Consider the following 22,755-nt stretch of genomic DNA (forward strand, 5'->3'; position numbering starts at 1 on the left):
ACAATATAAATTGGCAATCCAGTCTCTTCAGTAAAGAAAAATGACTACATTTTGTGTTCATGACCAAAGACCTTAAGAATTTTGAGGCTTGTCTCTGTGGAGTCAACAGAGAATGATAAGGGGTGTATCGTCTGGGACTTTAACTTTTTATATATATATTTTTTCAGCTCAAACCACATTTATAACAATGCCAGCGAAGTACCCAAATCTTATTTTAGAAGATATTTTAAGCCGCGACCTTTGCCTATCCAACTCTCACTGGGTAATACATTTACCAAACCTTGGCCATGCTGGTGTCGAACCATATTATGAAAGTGTCATGTTGATGGACAGACTCATATGACACAGCTCAAATAAATCTTTCTTTCTTTATCTGTTTTGAAGGGAAAGGAGACAGAGATGCAGTATTGGATAGCAAGGTCGTTCTGACGAAAATGAAGCTCATCAGTAACTTCCATGAGAGGCTCCTGATGTCTGGAGACTCTACGTCCACAATGTCTACAGTATCAGTTTCTGTACAGGACGTATCGGATTTCACTAAAGCCCCAGAGGTGAATCCCCACCTCGATAAGTCTGGACAGCCTCAGGTTGAAACCAGCTCGGACTACCTGCCTGCCCATTTCTCAGACTCTCAGCTGCAGAGGTTATACAAGTTTGAATCAGAGGACTCTGGAGTGGATCTTCCAAGTGGCGCTAACTCTCCATCCACCCCAACAGGCTCCGAGCAGAGCTTTGTGGTTCACAGTCGAGAGTCCTCCTGCGATTCCTCTTGCAACTTAAACTCTGACACTACCACTCTCCCTGATAAACTAGTCAGACATGCACAGAGCTCTGAGATTAAACAGGCAGAGGACTCGGTGGATAACAGTTTGGGTACAACAGTGAATACACAGGACAGTGTATTCATACACTCAGAAGAACTCTGTTTTTCTGCTGTGACAGCAGAACTTCACATGGATAAGGATGTGGATAGAGACCAGAGTAGGGCTTCAGCAGATAGTCCTGAAGGAGATGAGCTGTCTGAACATCTTGAGGAGACCAGGGCAGCAACTGAGAGGACCTGCTCAGAGGATATGAGGTCTAGTAATCAACTCTCAACAGAAACCTGTGATGGCATGTTGGGCTGTGACTTACAGTCAGAGCCAATAAGGAGGAGTGCCACCAGTGACAGCCTGGAGGAGTACATGGATGAATGCTGCAGACTGAGTGAGGTAAGAAAAACAACATGTCTAAACATCCATGAATTAACCCATCCATTTTCTGCACATACTGAGGCAGGTACAGGGAGTTAAGCACAATAAGCAAGGTAGCTCAGATGTTCTTCTCTCTAGCCACATACTCCACTGCCTTGGTAGCAAGGCTACGTAATATTTCTGCTAAAGTCTGTATCCACCCCAGGGAGCACATCTAGTCTTAATGTTCACCTCAACTTTTTTTGGATAAAACATTTGTGCATCCAATATCACACATAATAGGGTAATTTTATATGGTGAAGACAAAATTCAGATTTGGTGTACAGGCAAATTGTCCTTTCACTTGATTTGCGTGAATTGTGGTTATTTAAGAACTAATGTGGTCACGAAAATAAACCGGAAATTCTAAATTATGTCAAATATACATTAAGCTTTTCTGAACAGTAATCAATTGTGCTGAAGTAGAGTGTCCCTTTGCTTCTACAATATTTCCTCTTTTTGTCTTCCTGACCCTTTTTAACTCCTACAGCTACATTTTGTCTCAACTCATGAGGTCCAGGGTGAATTTACTCCTGCCAATAAATATGAATACCTTTCCATAAAAACATGGGAAGCTTTAGTAATACTTTCCATCGAAGCACACTCTTCGATGGATAGACACATAGATGCTGTCACCGCTAGTGATTTCAGGATGAAACACTGCACTTCAATCACTGAAAACAACTTCACAGAGTCAAACAGTACAGGACAATACAGTTATCTGTGTGATTTTGTGTGTGTGTGTGTGTGTGTGTGTGTGTGTGTGTGTGTGATGTGTCTGTTTGTGTGTGCTCATACTTGAGGAAAATCCCTTTTCTGGCCTCTATCATGTTAAACTTTAAACCATAACCGCCTCTATGGCTCCAGGTAATTACATTACTGCAACTGAATAAGGGTTCAGAGAGTGAGTGCAGTTTCTAGAGCATGTTTATTGGTGTGATTCACACATGGGGGCCCTTCAATTTCTCAGATATTCTCTTCAAGTTACAAGGTGAACAAAATGAATGTAGCTGTGGAGCTGTGTCTGTGCTTTTATGTCTTCCTGTGCCAAGGAAATGACAAACAGTGACTGTACTCATTCATAAGGACCTGTGCGGGCATGCCTCATTCATGTTACAGGAAAAAAAGAGAGGCATTTGCTTATTCACATCCAAGAGGAGAGAACAAAGTGGGCTCTACAGAGAGAGCACCTGACATCTGTGGAAGCTGCAAAGTCATAATCACCTGTTTGAAGTTCCTGAAAACATCAGAGTCAAGTCTTGAGACTGTCTTTCATTACCGGCTGCTTTTAGAATGACAGGCCAGTGCAGCCTTCAATTTTCACCTGGAGAAGTAACTGTAGAAAAGATACTAAATGAAGGTTTAATGTACATTTTGATCAACTCTATTCCTTAAAGATAACCTAATGTGTAACATTTGGCACTTGGTCAAACTTAAACAACATATCTTTCTTGACAAGGCTTTTATTTCTGCCGGCACCAAAAAATGAGAGCCTTCACGAGACAGAGGCAGTGTGGTCGGGAGGGGCATGTGTTACAGTGCGTGGCCGCTTTCTTCAGGACCTACATGTCATACAGCACCTGTTCATCTGTGCTGGGGGACAGAGATTTTTTCTAGCGATACTGTCGCCCGCCGCGGGCTCCTCTCATCTGGACCCTCCCTGTTTTCCAAGCCCTGCGCTTGGGGGCCGACCTGGATGAATCAAATAGGTGTCAAATATCTTGAATTACTCACATTTTTACCCAGATAAAGGCTCTTTGATAGGTCCCTGGGGCCCTTGTGAGGTACAGTAATGGCATGTGAGCGGCAGCTTTTGGGAGCCCAGCATGCCAGACCCTAGGAGTGCATTGCTGACTGGCAGCATGGTGGTGTGGCCCCAAACGTTATAATCATCACTTATCACCCCTGCTAATAATGTTATTCCTTCACCAGCTAAATGGGACACTGTAGTCGGCCTCAGAGAGATGCTAGATTCAAATATGTGAATATTACAGACTTTCTCTGTGTTCACTCACATGCCTTCTCTCTCTCTTCAACTCTGCTCCTTTGTCTGTCATTAGAAAGAACAAAAAAATATTTTATAATCAGAAAATCTAAAGGCTCAGATGCTTTGGATGTCTAGTGCATACTGTCATATTTTCAACATCAGGCATTAATAGTGATCATATGGACCTGTTTAGCTGCGTGTTTGATCTCACACTTGGTATTCATTTTCAAAGCATACTTCATCAGCGCTAGTGTGAAATGTAATAAAAATCTGAAGCCTGGACGCTTCTGGTTTACTTGAATTCCTCAGCTGCACAACACACAAGTGTGAACGTGAACCGTTCGTGTTTATGGGTTCAGTAGGTTATTGGTAGGAATTAGTGCAGGTTTAATGTAGGCCCTCGACCATCTAAGGGCACAGTTCTGCAGCTACAGACGCGCTTTCTGTAACACCCACTTCACACAGTGTTTGGTGAGGAATGCAGAGGTGAGACACACGACAGAGTTCAAACTTCTCTCCTTGTTTTTCTTCGGTCATCAGTCAAGTATTACATTCCTTCATGAAAAGATGAAAATGAAAATGCAAAAATTTGATCCTTAAAGTTCAGCTGGAGTTACTGTGAGGCTTCAGCAGTTTCAACTATAAAGTGCATTTTAACCGACACAACAACAGGGAACAATTTTGCAGCTCCTTTTAACTGCTCTAGTATCCAACAAAACAAAACTCACAAATCCCATTTGTACTATGTTTAATTTTTAACCACTGTATTTGAGAGTCTAAATAGTGCCAGAAAAAAATCCCCAAAATCAACTTCAATAATCTAACCTTGCATTTTATAGATTTCAGTTGTGCAAAACCTATTTCACAGACAAAAATATTGTAGTTCTTAAAAATACCACTAAGATTAATAAAATCTTGTTAAAACCTAAAATTCAGAAGAACAACAGCATGTCACAATGTCTTCCAGTTCCTGCCTGACTACTGTGAAAGATAAACTGCATCAAAGTGAGGCAGAAACACTATCTGCGTGTGTGTTTGGCTGGGAGAAGCAGCGTACGTGACCTGCATGTACCTTCCTCCCTATTCCTTCCACACACATCTGCGGCTTCATTCCTATCCAGCACTGTCATGTTTAGGAAAAAGTATTTTGAATACGAGAAAGATAATGGGAACATCTACACGGAAGGGGCAGAAGAGGTTCTGTTCCCGTAGGGATCTTAGATGTTTTCACTACTCTTGCTCTTGTTTCAAATGTGAAAGAGGGAAAAAAAGAAATCATAAGACAATGCTTACAGTGAAACCTGTTATAGTCTTTGTAGCCATAGAGAAAAGATACTTGGGCATCTGCCTAAAGGACTCCTTTGAAGGTACTTCCAGGCATTTCCAACTGGGAAAAATAACCAAGAGTTGACCCAGAACTTCCTCGAGGGATTACACAACCTATCTGACCTGTGGCCAGTTTACCTATAAATCAATTGATTTATAGGTAAACTTGTTGAATACTAGTACTCTTCATACTCTGTCCAAAGTGCTTGATCAATGAGTGTTAAGCTTCAAAAGTCTCCTCAAACCGCACTAGGTGACTTTCCAAAACCAACAATCTCTCATTCCCACTGGACTTGAGTTGATTTGCGTGTGGTAGAGATGCTCCACTGGTTACTCTGGGGATCTTCACCTCAGTGATCAATCCTCCTTGGGATCACTGACGTCAGCCACTAATTCTCTCCTCAAACAATACTGCATACAATGTTTCGTGCCAAATCAAGCACACACCGGAACTCACTGCATCTTTCTAGAATTATTCATTCTTGTGCTATACACGCAACTTTTCACATGCAGTCATACTCTCATGTTAGACATTATTGCCCCTTGACTCATGGGATCACCGGAAACCAGAGGAAGTACAGCAGGGTGTGTGTGTGTGTGTTTGTTTGTGTGTTTCTCCTCTTTAAAATTGGCCTGTGCACACAAAAGAGGGCATTCCTGAATCCCACTCTCCTTTCCCGGCCGTGGATCACTCACTGGTTTCTGTGGGGCCATGGATAAGATCAGTCTCAGCCCTGATAATGTCACAGTCTCAACCAAAGCAGCCTCTGTTGATAGACCACCCCCTCCCCAATCTCTAACCCCCCCCATCAACAACTACCCCTGAGGAAGTGAGGGTCATCTTCTGGAAGGGCCTTATCTAAATAAGCCACCGATAAACTACTGGAGGCCTGGTAGCCTGAATGAAGAAAAGAGGTTCTGAGGAGTCAACAGACGAGGAAATCCACCTGCCAAATATTATATTAACCCTTTGAACCTGACTCATAGTAGTAAGTCTGCCATGTCCCATCCCGAGTGGTCCAGATACAGGTTGTGCACACTGAGGAGTCGGTCATGACAGTAAGACATCATGGACCTCACAGAATGAAAGCAGTTGTTGGCCAGGCTTGTGGGAACAGCTTTAAAATGGTCCACATCGATTAGCAGATCCTCCGTGCTATTGGGTTGTTGTGCCAAAACACTGTTTTATGGATCTAGACCAGAATTTGGAGCAGATGAATTTTTGCTATCAACATGTCTCTGACTTTGACTGTTATTTTGGTGCTCAACAGGTAGTGTACACAGTTTCTTACTCTGCAACACTGCCTGGTTCTGAAGAACAAAGGGTTAAGAAGAATGGTGAGAACTAACCAAAACAGTACTGTGCTATAACAGCAAAACAATGAGCTAGAAGATGAAGCTAAAAAGCTTTAAAAATAACTGCAACCCATTCATATTATTTACAGTGACTTGACCTATTATCAATATAAAAATATTGACTAATACCAATTTCGCACAAAAGAAAAATTCCAGAAAATCCTAAGTAACATTTCAAAGTTTTATGTTAAATATGTCAGAGCATTTATAACTAGAGCAATCAAAAGTATCCAAGGTGCCATATGGGAACGGGTTCATGGTCAAGAGCCTGTGTGACCTACAGGAGGTTTGTGCATCAGAGGAAATGAGTGATGTCAGTCCACCAGCATGTTGTGGCTGCTTGTCCATTGTTTGGCCAGTGTTTCCATCACGCCTCCCAGTTGCCTGACTGGAGTTTCAGTGTTAGCAGTACAGGAAAGAGGGTAGAAAGACCCTGACCTGAGCTCACATCCTGCTTTTGTTGGGACCCTTTTAGGAATGTTGCCGAATGGATAAATATTTGCTCAAAATTCCCTTTTTTCATTTTGCTGAAAAACGTGAACATCTGCACCTCCTGGGAATAGGATTCTTGATGATACACTAAGACACAAACCAATTGAGTCCTGGAACATCTCTATAAAAATGACATTATGTCAGTCCTTAAAATCTAGTTGGAAGCAGAAATCAATGAATCAATCAAAGAAATCAATCAAATTTTATTTGTATAGCCCATATTCACAAATTACAATTCATCTCATAGGGCTTTAACAGGGTGTGACATCCTCTGTCCTTAAACCAAAGCAAGAGTAAGGAAAACGTACTAAAAAACCCTTTTAACAGGGTAAAACTTTGTAGAAACCTCAGAGAGAGCCACATGTGAGGGATCCCTCTCCTAGGACGGACAGAAGTGCAATAGATACCACGTGTAGGAGAACATCATCAATAATCAAAGTCTCTAGCAGCATTTGATGAGGGTAGACATCCCGAAGGACAACCCCAACATGACATGCCAAGCAGTCCCGCTGCAAGCACAGTCCATGCTCAGCAACCATCTAGACCACGATCCACCATCCAGACCAGACGCCACTTCAGTCCTCAGTCACCGTCCACCGCCGCCCACCAGGACCCATCACAAGCCACCACCGCGGTCCTGGTCCACTGCCCGTGCCAAATGCCAAACGCGACACAGGGTCCGCCACCAGCACCACGATCAGCCAACATGACTCAGAATCCGCCACACTGGACCCAACTCCGCGACCCCCGGTGCGCGATCCACAAACCGCAATCCATGGTGCGGCCACAGAGGCCCTGGATCTGCGGGTGATAAAGCAAAGGGATTCCGGGGAAAGGGGATAGGGATGGAGAAGAGGAAGGAGAAGCTGGAAAGAGAAGCTCCGTGTGTCATGTGTCATAAAATAGAACAAGTAACGTTCTGGCGCACTAATTAGCTCTAACTATAATCTTTATCAAAAAGGAAGGTTTTGAGCATACTTTTAAACGAAAAGATGGTGACTGCCTCCCGAACTGAAAGTGGTAGATTATTCCACAGCCGAGGGGCTTGATGGCTAAAAGCTCTGGCTCCTACTCTACTTTTAGAGAAATTAGGGACGACAAGTAGGCTTGAATTCTGGGAGCGGAGTGCTCTAGCGGGTTTATAAGGTACTAACAGCTCTTTAAGGTAAAAAGGCGTTATATTATTAAGGGCCTTGAAGGTGAGGAGGAGAATTTTAAATTCTATTCTAGATTTAACTGGAAGCCAGTGTAGCGATGCTAATATTGGAGAAATATGGACTCTTCTCTTTGTTCTCATGAGGACACGTGCTGCGGCATTTTGGACAAGCTGTAGAGTCTTTAACAACTTACTGCTGGAGCCTGATAATAATGAATTACAATAGTCCAGTCTCGATGTAACAATCTTTTTGTGACTAATTTTTGAAATATTACGCAAGTGGAAAAAAGCGGTCCTAGAAATTTGTTTTAAGTGACTATTAAAGGATAAATCAGGATAGAAGATCACTCCCAAGTTCCTGACTGTTTCATTGGAAGCAAGGGCAATGTCGTCTAGCACAGCTATATCATTAGATAATGCATCTCTAAGGTGTTTGGGGCCAAGTATTATAACCTCTGTTTTGTCTGAGTTTAATAAGAGAAAATTGCAGGTCATCCAGGTTTTTATGTCCTTGAGACATGTTCGAAGTTTAGTTAATTGATAACTTTGTTCAGGTTTTATTGACAAATATTACTGGGTGTAATCCGCATAGCAGTGGAAAATTACAGAGTGTGTACTGATAATGTTTCCTAGTGGAAGCATATATAATGAGAATAAAATTGGGCCGAGCACAGAGCCCTGTGGAACACCATGGTTAACTTTGGTGAAATGTCTGTTGACTGTGTTATGACCCAAGAGCTATAAAACAAGCTACACCAAAACATATATTTACCTAGAGCAGGTCAAGCAAGAGCTATTTTTAAATGTGCGCCCATAGACCAGCTGTTCCACAGCACGGAGTGTAACATCTGGCTTAAAGTCACTTGCTACCGGCCTACTTACCCAGGCAGGGTCAGTCAAAATCCCAGTGCAAGTACTGTATACGTACAAAATGTACAATGCAATTCCAGAAGGGGAATAATTCCTTTTTCTAGCTTAATCCTGATAACTTGACTAACTTGCATGCCATTTGTTTGTCACAGGCACAGGACGTGAGTTCCAACCCTTTGGGTTCAGGCCTTGGTTACCTGGAGCACATCTGCCAGCTCATCGAGAAGATCGGCCAGCTGCAGGAGACCAACCTCCGGCTGCAGAGGCAGATCTGTGGGCTGGAAAAAGACAGTAGGATGACAAAAACCAAAGAGGTGAGTGGATGTTCTTTCACTTGTGTTATTCTCAGGGTAGGGGTCTAATATGAACAAGCAATAGAACTGCCGTCCTGGGGCGTCACCCCTGTTCATGGTTTACCTGCTTATCTCAGCTTGGTCTTAAAATTATATCTGAAAGCCTGTGTCACAAACTAGATGTGCAGAGTTTGAGAGATGTGGGCATGTAGAGGACTATCTAAATTATGCTTTTACTTTTATTATAGACTACTTGTATTACCTTTTCAATTATACACATGTGAACAAGGTCACTTTCCAAATACACAGATATAAGGTCACTGACAGCAAAACATTTTGTTTTCTTAAGAGCGCTGTAACTAGATGTTGAAATTACTGAAAAAGCACTTGCTGCACAACAGAATTCCAGTCTGATTTGTGGGCTGTATTGTAATATATCATATACAGGGATCTCTAAACAAGAGGATTCATTGTTAAAGACCTTGGCACAATAGGAAATTCAGAAATCCTGAGACAGACACTGGTGCAGTCAGTTTTGCGGTTTAGAGGCCGGAACAGCTGAACACTGGAGCAGTGGAAGAAGCCAGAAGGAGTCAAGGACTTCAAAGCTTTCAAAAAAACCAAGCCAAAGAGTCGGACAGAGAGAAATAAGAAAGGGAGGACTCAGTGTAACGTATTTCATTCATTCAAGCACCCTTTATAATAAAATGTACCTTTACATTACAAAGTAGCTTTAAGCCAACTCTGGAGCAATATATAACATTCATGTTTCATATTGTAAATGTAGATGAGATATAATAAATAATGTGAAATAGGTTTTCATCCACATCAAGACTGAAAAATGCATGAATATGATTGACCACACCGGCTACTGTCCAAAGGCTTTTATGTTTAATTCCCTGCTGTGATATTCTCAGTGGCAAATCCACAACTTGAGACAACAGCGACACATCAAAAGAAGAGGAGAGCAGCCTGAGTTGCTGCACTGTCTCAGCTCTGAATGGACCTTTCATACACTGATCTGGTGCAGCATTCACATCAGCAGCACTATCACAGCTGGATACATGAAGGCAGGAAGAGGCCAAGCAAAAAGCAGTGACTACTCTACACTTGAAAATAGAAGTGACAATAGTTAGAAACACAGAAAATGAGGTATTGAAGATTTACATCATACATATTTCCCTCTTAGCTCAGTGCACAGCATGAATGCCTCTCACTCAATTTAAGGGAAAAGGTGAAGTATAAATGCTGTGGAAAATCCTGAAATAAAACAAGACTAACAGCCTGCTGCCACGAGAGTCACAAACACTGGTAGCTAAAGGTTAATGTGACAGGCACATATTAAATTCCCCATGTTCACCATATTTTTTATTTGGACAGTGGCTTTCCAGTATTTGTTTGACAAAACACAAAGTACAGCTGAGATTTACAAATACAAATTGTAGTTGGTCTGACCAATTAAAGAAGTAATGATCTTAGATTCAGATACAACATTAAACTTTCTCATGTCCCTTCTGCTATGTCTCCAGCACGTATACTACAACTCAGGCAGGGCCATTGTGGTCAAACCCAGAATACCTGGAGGTTTAACAAAAACTAAATGATGAGGCATGACTGTGGCATGCCGTCATCTTCCCCTATGCTCTTGTAGAATGTAAATGAGCAGTGGTTATGTAAGAAAACTGTGTTGATATCAGGAGGGAAAACATGTGCGTGTTGTGAGTGTGTGTCTGTGTGTGTGTCTATGTGTGGGGGATGAACTTGGCTGTGTTGATATAGAGGCCCATTAGAAGCTCAACAGCAGGGGAAAGGTGAGAGAGGTTAAAGTAAGCAGAGCGGGGAAAGAGAAATGTTTTCACAAAAATTAGGATATTAAGAAGTTACTTTATGTATTTGTCTTCTTTTGGGCGACACCAGTCAAAACATTATTACATACACAGGAGAGAAAAGAAAAAAAACATCATCTTTTGCCTCTAATCATCCCCACGTGACACTGCTCATTAATACTGTTTTCACTATTATGAGATTTGTATAGTAGTGCTGTCCTCACTTAATTTCCTTTTAATTTGAGTGGAAGGATGTGAACTTCAATTTGATCGAATCTGGGATGACTCAGTCACACAATGACTCAGTCATTTGTATTGTTCTTTTTTTTTTCACAGGATGAACATACAGTGTACTGACACACACGCTTGCAGACATACACACAGACACACACACATGCTAATTTTTCTCCAAATTTCAAGCAGTCATTTCTTTTCTGTACCACAAATGCTCATTTTGGCTTTGACCTCTAAGCTTATTAGTATTTTATGAAAACAAAATAATAATTATGTGCATTAAGTAGCTTGTTCCCCCTCTGAGACCACTTTCCTTCACAAAGTAGTGATTCCTAGGTAAAGAAATATCACGATTAGCCATTTTTGTTAATGTTGGCTTGTCTCCGGACAGGACTTTTTCAACCAGCACTGCTGCTGTGGAGCCGCCAGCTTCAGCTTCCAGCACGTTCAGAAGAGACCCTCCAGAAGTGAATGTTTGTCACCCAGTGGAACCCTCTCCGACCTGTCCACCATCCCCGAGGTCACACAGCTCATTCCAAGTACGAGAGGTAACACAAATTTCATTTACAGTATTTGCTATTTGTTTTTCATGCAGTAACAACATCTTCAGGGTGAGAAATTAGATATTTGTCTCAATTATTGTAAAATGGTAAATGGATTTGTATTTATATACCGCTTTTCTAGTCTGACGATGACCACTCAAAGCCCTTTACAGTACAGTTTTACATTCACCCTTTCTCACACACATTCATACAGTGCATCTATTCCAGCACTTTGTTATTCTATGGAGGGCGATTCAGGGTTCAGCATCTTGCCCAAGGACACTTCGGCATGCAGATGGGTCAGACTGGGGATCGAACCCGCCGACCTTCAGGTTGGAGGACGACCACTCTATCCCTCAGCCACAGCCGCCCATTGTGTTCATAAAAGCCAACCCCTTTTCTCTGTGTACAGTCTGTGAGGAATATTAATAGCACTACAGTTGCTCTTGATGGAACAGACATTATTGAACAAGTGTAATGGTCTCATTCCTGTTGGTAATTACACCAAACTCCTAAAGGTCTGAGACCACAGTTGCGTGGATGGAGTTTTCCTTCAGTGACAGAGGATTTAAAGTTGGATGACAGATTATGGTCTGAGGGAGTACAAACCAACAAGCAGTGCTAAGAAATGCAAAGATGAATGTGTGGTTGGAAGTGTAGTGAGAGCAGTTTGATGGGATAAGTGAATACACACTAGGGTTCTAGGCCTCTGTCAGCCTAGAAGAAATACAGTAACAAATTCATTGTTTGGTGGACTGGGCCCATCAGAGTCATAGATTTTGTTTCTCTGAGATACACAGTCCTGTTTGGTCTGAGTCTATGAAACGCAGCTGAATGACCTGGAGGTCAGTGAAACTAACCCTAATTAACATTTAGCATTTAATTACTAGTAGCATCAGCAGTTAATAACCTGCTCCAGTGGGATGTGTCAACAAATACAGACCCACACTATTGAAATGGATCTAACTGCTATGTCATTTAAGAAAGCTTCAGTAGTGATAGAGTTTCACATCCTGACCCCGGAGCGGCCTCACATGTTTTTCCTCCTTAGTGTTTACCTTGTCATCAGACCCACGCTCCAGGTGATGTTGGTCATTTTGGGAACACGGCCATCTCCCCCACCAAATGTTATCATTCGCGTTGTGTTTTTTTTCGGAGCTGCTTGAGAAAGCGGTGTTGAGCGACAGCTCGGCAGTCCCGCAGGGAAAATTAAATTATGACTCGAGCGAGACCAAGGTGGAATTCCTGGCATCCTGACGGGAACACATGATGTTCCATGGACTGTGGAATGCCTCGTTTCTTCCTCTGATGGACAGGAAACGGGATCTGGAGGAGAGGCTTAGACGTAAGGGGAGAAGGGGGGGCCCTGATTGGGTTCTTAAAAGTGGAAAGTTCTTCTTTGTCTTTTGTTAAGTGTTGTACTGTGGCGGTGAATTCATTGTCACATACCATCTTCAGATGTTTTGGGACTGTTTCCATAGAAACAAAAGGATAAATTGTTGAGTGAGAGACAGTGAAAAAGAGAAGATGGTTTCTGTTTGGTTTGTGGAACTGGAGGGTTAAGGTTAGGGTGGAAAAGGCAATTCACGGAGGATCACTCCAAGTTTGTATGGTATATATGTTTATACACCAAAATAATGGTGCCAGGAGCAGCAGGAACAGTGAGTTCACGTGATTAGAGGTGGTGGTGGTGTTTAAATGTTAATGGGAGAGGTGGGAGTACGGGATGAACAAAAACAGAGAAACAGGCCTGTGCTGATTTATATCACAGTCTGTCATAACAGCTCTCTCTCCCCCTCAGCAGGCCTCTAGCACATGAACACTTCTCTCACAAACGTGACACATACAGCTTTGAAAACTGTAATTAAGTCACAGTGACCATTAACAGTGCGTACATGCCTTGCCCCTACTTGACTGAAACTTGCTTTTATATTGGTGTTCAGAGACTGACCTGGGTCAAGCCTCTGGTATGCAAGTTTAGAAATTAGGGCTTCATCAAATACAGCAAACAGCTGTTTTCTGTAAAAATAAAAGGTCAGACTTTTTGATCACAAACCCTAGGATTTACCTGAAACATAGGAAAAGCAAAATATCAAAATAAAACATTACATTTTAATATATAAAAACTTCTCATGATGTGTCAGAACTACAAGTTCTGTACAGTCTTGTAGGAGTGACCACACTTTCAAATATGAAGATATGTAATGTTTTCACTTTTGAATGAAGAGGGAGTTCGATGTATCCATCCTTAAAACATGGCTACGTTTTCTCCACATAGGCTTGAGTGGAGAATACGTTATTTACCCTCGACACCCGACATTTAACGGAGCAAACAGCGAAGTTCTTCAACATGGATGACATTAAATCAATAATTGAAGTGGAGAAATACAGTGAGTTGTATGATCCTCGGAACATGTTATATAAAGACAACACCAAAAAAGACAAATGTTGGGATTATTGACATACACACACTTTAACGTGTGGTCAGATACACATACCATCACACTCTGTAGCACAGTCAACACTTTGTAACACACATTCGCACCCTTTTTTTTTTAGTTTCACTTCACACACACACACACACACACACACAAGGCAGAGGACCAACAGCAAGGGGAGGTGAGGCTGTGTCCGTCCGCTGTAGCAAACTCCCTGTTTGCCAAGGCCACAGTAGTGGGACACCTGGTCGGTTGAATTTTCCCAATGGCGTGCACGTAAAGTATCCTCATCACGCGACATTCCAAGAGGATGAGGCACTGCCCTTTGTAAGATACAGCAGCTTCCGTCTAGTCTCGACCAATCCAAGAATCTCTGTCACGCCCAGTATATCGATATATAAACAATGTGCGCACTTTGTCTAAGCGCCATTTTTCCTGTGCAGCTTACTGTGTAGGATCAGTGGTCCATGCATGATCATTTGCTTGACATCGCACTTTCCTGACCTGTGACCTCTGAATAAACCTGCTTAATTTTAACTTGAGAACGACGACTCCTGCCTTTGATTTCCATACGCAACAGGATGCTGTTGCTTAATGTTGGAGCAACAAGTAAGTTTATGCTTGAATACTACTGGATCAATGGGTGATATTATTAGCGCTGACCGGCGGCTTAGCGTCGCTTCAGCGTCCGGTGTGAACAGCCAAGCGCCGGCGCGATAGGGATTAGCACGGCGCGGCGTCGCCTCCGCATTCTCTGTTCCTCTTTCAAAATGAATGTGCTGTCGATGTCTTCTAAAACAGATTCAATGGCAGCATCTACACATCTCAGCTCTCCAGTGGCAGGCATGTTTGTTGAAAACGAATTCAACCCAAGCGCTCTTTGGTGACGTGGTTGATTATGTTAGTGATGATCATCTGTCCATCATCGTATAAAGCCCGCCTTGACAATCTGATTCCCTGTGTTATTCATTAGTGTTTTACAGGCTTCTGATATTTATGATTCACTGTCCGTAACGTTCCCCCATCCCAACCACATCCGACACGCACACACTCACACAAACGCACGACCAAACAAGCTAAGGCTCACGTCCACGTCTCCATCACTCTCCCCTCTCCTCTGTTCTCTAGCCATTTGTGCTCTTTAAAAAAAAGATCTTCCTTCTGTCTTTAATGCAACTCCTCTCCCAGTTCACTTCTCATGTTATTCTTGCCGTATGTGTGTGACGGTGTGTGTGTGTGTGCGTGTGTGGGTGTGTGTGTGCGCCTTTACCAACCATCAGCCAAACGTTAATGACTCATAATGTTCCGAGAAAAATAAGCAGCAATTTACCAGGTCAGACCTGGTTTTGTTGTGTTTTTGTTCCAGATGTATGGTTGAGAGACACTGGTTTTGATTTTTGTGAATTTACTGAAGTATCTGGAAGTTATTCAAAGTATCAATCAATCAATCAAATTTTATTTGTATAGCCCATATTCACAAATTACAATACGTCTCATAGGGCTTTAACAGGGTGTGACATCCTCTGTCCTGAACCCTCGGCAAGAGTGAGGAAAAACTACTTAAAACCCTTTTAACAGGGTAAAAATACGTAGAAACCTCAGAGAGAGCCACACATGAGGGATCCCTCTCCCAGGACGGACAGAAGTACAATATATGCCACCATCCAGACCAGACGCCACTCCAGTCCTCAGTCACCGTCCACCGCCGCCCACCAGGACCCACCACGAGCCACCGCCGCGGTCCTGGTACACCGCCCGTACCCAATGCCAACGCGACACAGGGTCCGCCACCACCACCACGATCAGCCCACACGGATAGGCCTACATCCAAACAGCTGGCTCCCATCCACTCCCATGTTAAACTTTTTTGCTGGTCAAACCGGAGGCTGAAGTGCAGCACTGCGCCAAGGCTGCCAAGCGCCGTGCAGCGATCATTGCAGCGTCGAGTACATTTTTTGCGCTTGACGCCAGCGTATCGCTCCAGGAAACACACTGAAAAACGATTTTAAACGATATTGATGACATATTTTATATGCATCCCATACTTTGAATTCCCCTTCTGTTGTCCTGGAGTTTTAATTTTACCAATTTTACTAATGACATTATTATATGTCCCCCTCTGCCAATCCACTACAGCCACACAAGGAGTGATGAAGATAACAAGAGAGGGGGGGGGGGGCTACATATTCTCCACATAGGCTTGAGTGGAAAATACGTAATTTACCCTCGACACCCGACATTTAACGGAGAAAACTGCGGAGCAGTCCTTCAACTTGGATGACATTAAATTAATAATTGAATTGGAGAAGTTCAGTGAGTTGTATGATCCTCGGAACATGTTGTATAAAGACAACACCAAAAAAGACAAAAGTTGGGACGCTGTTGCTTAATGTTGGAGCAACAAGTAAGTATATGCTTTTAATCTACTGGATCAATGGGTGATATTATTAGCGCTGCCTGGCGGTTCAGTGTCGCTTCAGCGTCCGGTGTGAACAGCCAAGCGCCGGTGCGATAGGGATTAGCGCTGTGCTTTGGCGTCGCCTCCGTTCTCTGTTCCTCTTTCAAAATGAATGCGCTGTCGATGTCTTCTAAAACATACTCAATGGCAGCATCTACACATCTCAGCTCTCCAGCAGCAGGCGTGTTTGTTGAAAACGAATTCAACCCAAGCGCAATTTGATGACGTGGTTGATTACGTTACTATTGATCATCTGTCCATCATCGTATAAAGCCCGTCTTGACAATCTGATTGGTCCGAACAGGTGCTCTTCTATTACTGAGATGTATGTAAGAAGTGTCTCTAGTTTGTCTCATTAATAAAATAGTAGAAATCATTGAACATTTAAACTAGTGTGTGGATTTAAAAGAACAAAAAGAGTCACAGCGTGTATGTAGTGTTTTCAGTGCAGCTCGTGTGATAATGACCAACTCATCCTCATTCCAGACCGTGAACAACGGAATGCCCATATACAGCTATAAGTCTATAAGGATATTATGTAACTTAACATAGTACTGAAACAAAAACACCTGCAGTTTGAGAGGGAAGATGCATTTTGACGGGAGTTACAACTTAAGTTGACAAAAACTGTAACAAACTAATCTTAGAGACAAAATCCACCTTTCACCTGACAAAGCAGTTAATGTAAGAACTTCAGTTTAAACAACAAACCTGTTTCAGAATGGGGCGGATCTGCTCCAGCCGGAGATGTGGATTCGGGCTGCTCTGCATGGTGGGGGAGCTTATCAGGTATCCTACACTGATTTCCATCACACTCTTTTGAGACATGGTGACGGAATAATTCTCCTGTTGATTTCTCAGATCTTTGGGGAGAATGGAAAAGAAGGAATTCACACACAGACAGTTCACATGTATGTAGCAGAAACGTTTACAGACACTTCATCGAGCTCAGGCATTTGAAAATAAAACTACTGCTTCTATCAAATGTTAATTACAGACCAATACATATTGTGCACAAATAATACTCCTATGACCCTATGAACATATGTATTGTACACAATAAAAATGAGCCCACTTTGTATACTTAGTCAAATATATTTGAATACAAAACAACAAATGACACATAAAACTATCTTTTGTCAGCATTTTACTCCCACCAATCTCAAATTATAACATAGTTTGTTATAACATATTTAATCAGCTTAATTCAACAAGTGTCAGGTGGAAAATATTCAACTCACCAGAAGGTTGATTCAGGGAAGGTGAAGTTTGTTGAGGCAAGAAGGTTTAAATACTCTCACTGTGTCTGTGATCTAGAATTATCTTATCCATTTATATCATGTAGCTTTGATGTCCAATTAGTTCAAGCCATATTAGTCACATTTGATATGAAATGTACGATGGTTGCCAACTGCCACCAAATCAAACGAAGAAGAAGAAGAAGCTCCTAATTTGTGACAGAAACACATAACACAAGGCTCCACATAAACTCAGCCTGTGCCAATCAAAGTGTGTTTTATCTCTTCATACAGTGAAAGCTGCACTTCTGACATACACAGTCTACACACTTAGTTACCACTTTATTAGGTACCACTCAGAGTACTGCAGTTTAATATTGCAGTTTAGCCATTGCAAGTTTTTTTCTGGAGGAAGAGAGAACAACATGTCTAGACTTTTGTTTTAATACTTTCAAGTATGAGCCACAGTCAAACAGGTTGAAACATTAACTGTAGAACACAGTGGCAGTTATTGATAGATGAGATAACAAAGGATTCTTAAACTAAATAAAAAATACTCCCAAAAAATTAGCTGAAGAATAATTGTTAGATTGAGGGACTACTTGATTGATTTAAAAACAATTGCCTTGACTGGCTTGTTTAACCTCATAAAGAAAAACACAAATATACCCAGAATGATAACTGCTAGTGTAAATTTCTCCCTGGCTGCAGGAACTTCTTGACGTTTAATTTCAGTCGTCACTTTATTGCAGAACCATTCATGCCTTCTGGATGATTTAAGCTGATTATACGATTTTCCACTTGCTGACAAATATTTAGACTTGACAACAAAAGCTTCAGGTTGGAGCTAAATTAGTGTTTGTTTGTGAGTCGCCGATGTGTGAACTTTTCAAAGACATGGAGGCATTTTGTTGCTAGACCTGCTCTGACCAGATGTCTAGCAGCAAAATATTTAAACAAATACAGCCAATCAGAACCGAATGGACATATTAGGTGTAGGGTTGCAAAATTCCGGGAATTTTCAAAATTGGAAACTTTCCATGGGAATTAACGGGAATATACGGGAAATTTGTGGCAATGGAAAGGAATTAACGGGAATTACAATCGATCTTTTAATAACTTTTTATCTTCATCTTGTTGTGATGACACTCATCTAAATTTGAAGTTGATCCGATGAAAGCCCTGGTACAAGGGGGGTAACCATTGAGCCATTTTTCGAAGCATATTGAAAATTTCTCTACATACATTTTCACCACTTTCTAACTTTTTGCCAGTTTTGGTAAGAATTTGAGCATTTTAAAGCCCTCAAAAAGCCAATTAATTTGCCTGAATAATAATAATAATTACAATAATAATAATAATAATCATAATCATAATCATTACAATTTCAATAGGATTTCACCTGACCCTTCATGTCAGTGCTCGGGCCCTAATCATAACTTTAATTGATTAAAGTTAACTTGGGGCAAAACCCTTCAATGAAAGGGAAAAGATGGCCAATATATTGATTAAGTCTCACAAAAGTACTAACTACAAATTTGGAACTCTGATTAACAATTAAATTAATAACTATAACCCAAATTACCAGTTAGCTAAGTTGAAGGATATGGAGTTCTTGACAGTGTAGAGTTCACTTATGCAACAGTAATGATAAAACATTTTTGAAAGAAAAACATTTATTATGAATTTAATAAAGTATAAAAACACCAATTACCAATGGTGTACTTACTAAACTAAGATGTGTGTGAGTATGTATGTGTATGTATGTGAGTGTGTGTCTGTGTGTCTGTGTGCTTCCAAAATGGCGGCTGGCCAATTTGAAGATGACAGCCACCCCCCTCTGTGTTTTACGACAGGTAGAGGAGGTTCAGAGATAATTAGGTGAAGGATTATGCGTGTGTCTGTGTGTGTGTTTCTGCCAAGTTAGGGAAAAAGTCACAGAGGTATGCGAAGACAGACTGTGAAGATCATAACTAACTAATATTAACTTTCCTATATCACAACACAAATATAACTCATACACATCACCCAGGATCAAATAAACAGTCTTTGCTTAGCCTAGTATAATTAGTTGTGTTACCCGTCTGTGGAAAGGAGAGTTCTGTCACAACAATACAAAGCCACTTTGACATTTTTTGTGCAAAACAAAAAAATTTAATTATATTTGCTTCAAACAAATAAATGTTCCTGAAATCTGTTGTTTCATCAAACACTTAAGTGTTTCTGTCTCAGCTAAGTGCAAATATAAAAACAGCACAAAGTTGATACTTAAGTGTCTCTCAGAAGCAGTTGAATGCTCTACAAAAAACTTTAAAAGGAATGAACTGCCTCACCCAAGAAAACTCTCCCACGCACACATTGTTAATGCTCCACGTTTGTGATTTGTGTTTCAGACTTGAGGAGTGAGGGTTTGACACCCGTCCCGCTGTGGAGGAGAGGCTTGAACCGAAGGAGTTACACTGAGGGGGAGGAACTCTTCCTCGGGGACAGCACCGAAGGGCTCTCCATCCCCCAGCGCAGGGTGAGTCATGTGTACTTGTTATAGTCCCACTGCAACAAGGAAATTCATTCAATCAGTGGGTACATTTTTTTCTAGTACAAAGGACCTGTTCATGAAGAGGCCAAGTACTGTCAGTATTAAGGAACCTGCACTAAAAAGTTAGTATCTAAAACAAATATGACTTCTGTTCATAGACTAAAATAATCTCTTTAAACACTGATTGCGATGCTATCAAACAATGCCATCACTTCACAGATTATGATTCACAAGAATGTGGGGGGGGTGGGGGGGGTCAAATCACTACTATGTCTGCAGGCTCTATAGTAATGATTCAAGGTTATGGTATAAAGAGCAATAAGGACATGTCCAAATTCAGCTATCCTAGTCTAACAGTGGAAAAAAAGTATCTGAGCCAGGAACATGATTCAAAAGGGTTGTGGACTCTTCATTAATCACGGGATGTTTTGGGTGTGGCATGCAATAAACCACAGTGAACATCAGAATACCATCTTCCATTCCCTTTGAAAGACAGCTGCACATGCACTTTGTAAGATCTATTGGGTAGTAAAGAGGAATTCCTCTCCGCAGAGGAAATGGATTTAGTTTGTTCATGAGCAGACCATCTGTGTGTGTAAGCGGCAGCGTGTGCACATGTTGCCTACCTGCCTGTGCAGGTGCATGTTAATGTCTTGGTGACATAAACCAAACATAGACTTCAGTGTTCCAGTTTTTGTTGGTCATTGACATTTTTCCTCTGCTTTCACTTATCAGTATGCCTGACCACACCTTATTTGAGAACCAAGACCTCAGATGGGTGCCAGTGAATCTGCTGTTGAAACAACATGAGCACTGGATGGGAAAAGGACAAATTAGTTTTAGTCTGAAAGCAAAGATATTTGCATCCTGCTTGGTGCCTCTTTCTGTCGGGTGCAAGATAAAGTTTCCCAACATCCACATCCTCTGTTTACTGTGTGCATGGCACACTCACTGATGAAACATGATGAATGAAGTATTTCTTTGGGGTGTGGAGCAGTGATTCTCCCTCAGCGTTGGCCTCAGCTGTGGGAACCGACAGTAACTAAAGTAGCAGGAAGGAGATGCTGCTCCAAACACAACACCTCTTGTTTTTAGCTTGTTTTTTTTGTCTTTCCAAACTTAAGTTGAATTTCAATTCCATGTCCAATTGCCAGCTTTTTCCAAAGACTTTAACCTCCTCATTGTCGTCATTCAGGAATATAGTTGTTGGTGGAGTTGTCATTGTAGAACCTTGCTATGGAACTTCACTCATTAACAATGGCTAACATGAACAAACAGGCAGGATGTCATATCACATATCAGCAGCAGCAAACATTTGATTAAGTTTTTCAGTGCCGGTAGGAATCCCACGGACACAATGTTTAATTTTTATGACAGTTTTTGACTTTTTGCTGGATCTTTTCTCTCAACAGTGCCAGAGAATAGACTAACACTGTTACTCCAGCACATTAGTCTGACCCTCATCAACACTTCCAGATTCCTCAGCACTGTGGTTGTCTCTTTCAGACAGCACTTAAGGAAATCTGTAGAGTTTCTTATATAGAAGTCTCACATTAAGAACAAAGCATCAACGGCATTACTCAAAGTTAAAACCTGAAAATTACATGAAATGATTTAGTCTAAAAGTAAACACTGCATAGAAAACCTCAGTATATATATCTTAACATTTTGTAGAATTTAATTTACTTCATTTTCTTTTTCTACAAGCTAAAGACCAACCCCCTCCCCTCAGATCTAATGAGGGTGATGCTAATAGAAAGGGTTAGGGTTAGTTACATTACATGTCATTTCCTTCTTGTTGCAGAGCACCCGCTCTATCCCCTAGGCCACGCTCTCCCCTAGTTCTTACTCAAAGTTATGTTCTTATAAAGGTTTCTTCTTGTATGTCTGTGGTTGCAGCTGAGTGAAAACTACACCTGGGGCAGAGTCAAAGACCTGGTGAGGAAAACTAAGACAAGGAACCAGAGCAGACTGGGACTGACCTCCGCCTCACTGAAGATGTCCTGCCCACATCTCTACAGGTGAGGAGCACTTCACATTCCAACTTTGAGCCCCTTATTCTCTGTAAACTTGACCATATCAATACAACTGTGACTTTCTGGCACTTTAGTACTTTTTCTTACTGAAATACTTTATACAACTTCATTGTTATTATATGAAAAATAGAAGATTAGCTGTCATGTGTTTTAAGAGATTGCTTTTTTCCACATATGACATTGCCACTTAAGTTTGTCTTGGTTTGGTCGAAGCCACTTAGCTTCCACTGAAGGAAAATCTTAATGCTATGCAATGACATCATTCTTGCAGCTTTGTGTGTTTGAGGAAATGCTCCTTTAGGATTAACTGCAACGTGAACTGAAAATCCTGGACTTAACTGGCTCAGAACTATGTGCATGCACAAAATATTATTTTCTGTAGAGCTCTATCCCTTTGTGCTGCCAAACACTGAATATTAAAATGTATTACAGGGCCCTGCAGGGTTATTTCTTCAGTCACCATTGAGAAAAACCCCAGATCTAACCATTTTATAAGCTGGAAAACAATACACAATTTTTGCAGTTGCATTAATGGCAGCATGTTTCGAAGACTATTTTAAATATTGTCTTTCTTTTTTTCCTCAGTTTTGTATACAAAGGTTCTGTCTTTCCTCCGTTTTATGCAGCAGTTTAGCCTCCTCCAGGTCATGGTTTTGGTCTCCTGCCCTGCAAATACCTCTCATTCCGTTGAATTTTAATTATTTGCTCAATATGTGAAATAATATCACCTAGGAA

At 41.4% G+C, this 22,755-nt stretch overlaps 1 protein-coding gene across 2 annotated transcripts in view; it reads left to right on the forward strand.

Annotated features, from left to right (window-relative positions):
• Positions 1–22,755, forward strand: part of si:ch211-250c4.3 (uncharacterized protein LOC100535981 homolog) — a 37,668-nt gene that overhangs the window by 10,750 nt on the left and 4,163 nt on the right. The window contains exons 2-7 of one of the 2 annotated variants that reach the window (XM_062401430.1): positions 385–1,211; positions 8,572–8,733; positions 11,164–11,320; positions 16,931–16,999; positions 19,842–19,969; positions 21,884–22,005. In XM_062401430.1, coding sequence (XP_062257414.1) covers positions 385–1,211; positions 8,572–8,733; positions 11,164–11,320; positions 16,931–16,999; positions 19,842–19,969; positions 21,884–22,005 — 1,465 coding nt within the window. The remainder of the gene's footprint in view (positions 1–384; positions 1,212–8,571; positions 8,734–11,163; positions 11,321–16,930; positions 17,000–19,841; positions 19,970–21,883; positions 22,006–22,755) is intronic. The other variant, XM_062401431.1, reaches the window with a different exon arrangement.

This window comes from Platichthys flesus, chromosome 12 (assembly GCF_949316205.1).
Source record: "Platichthys flesus chromosome 12, fPlaFle2.1, whole genome shotgun sequence".
Lineage (NCBI taxonomy): Eukaryota > Metazoa > Chordata > Actinopteri > Pleuronectiformes > Pleuronectidae > Platichthys > Platichthys flesus.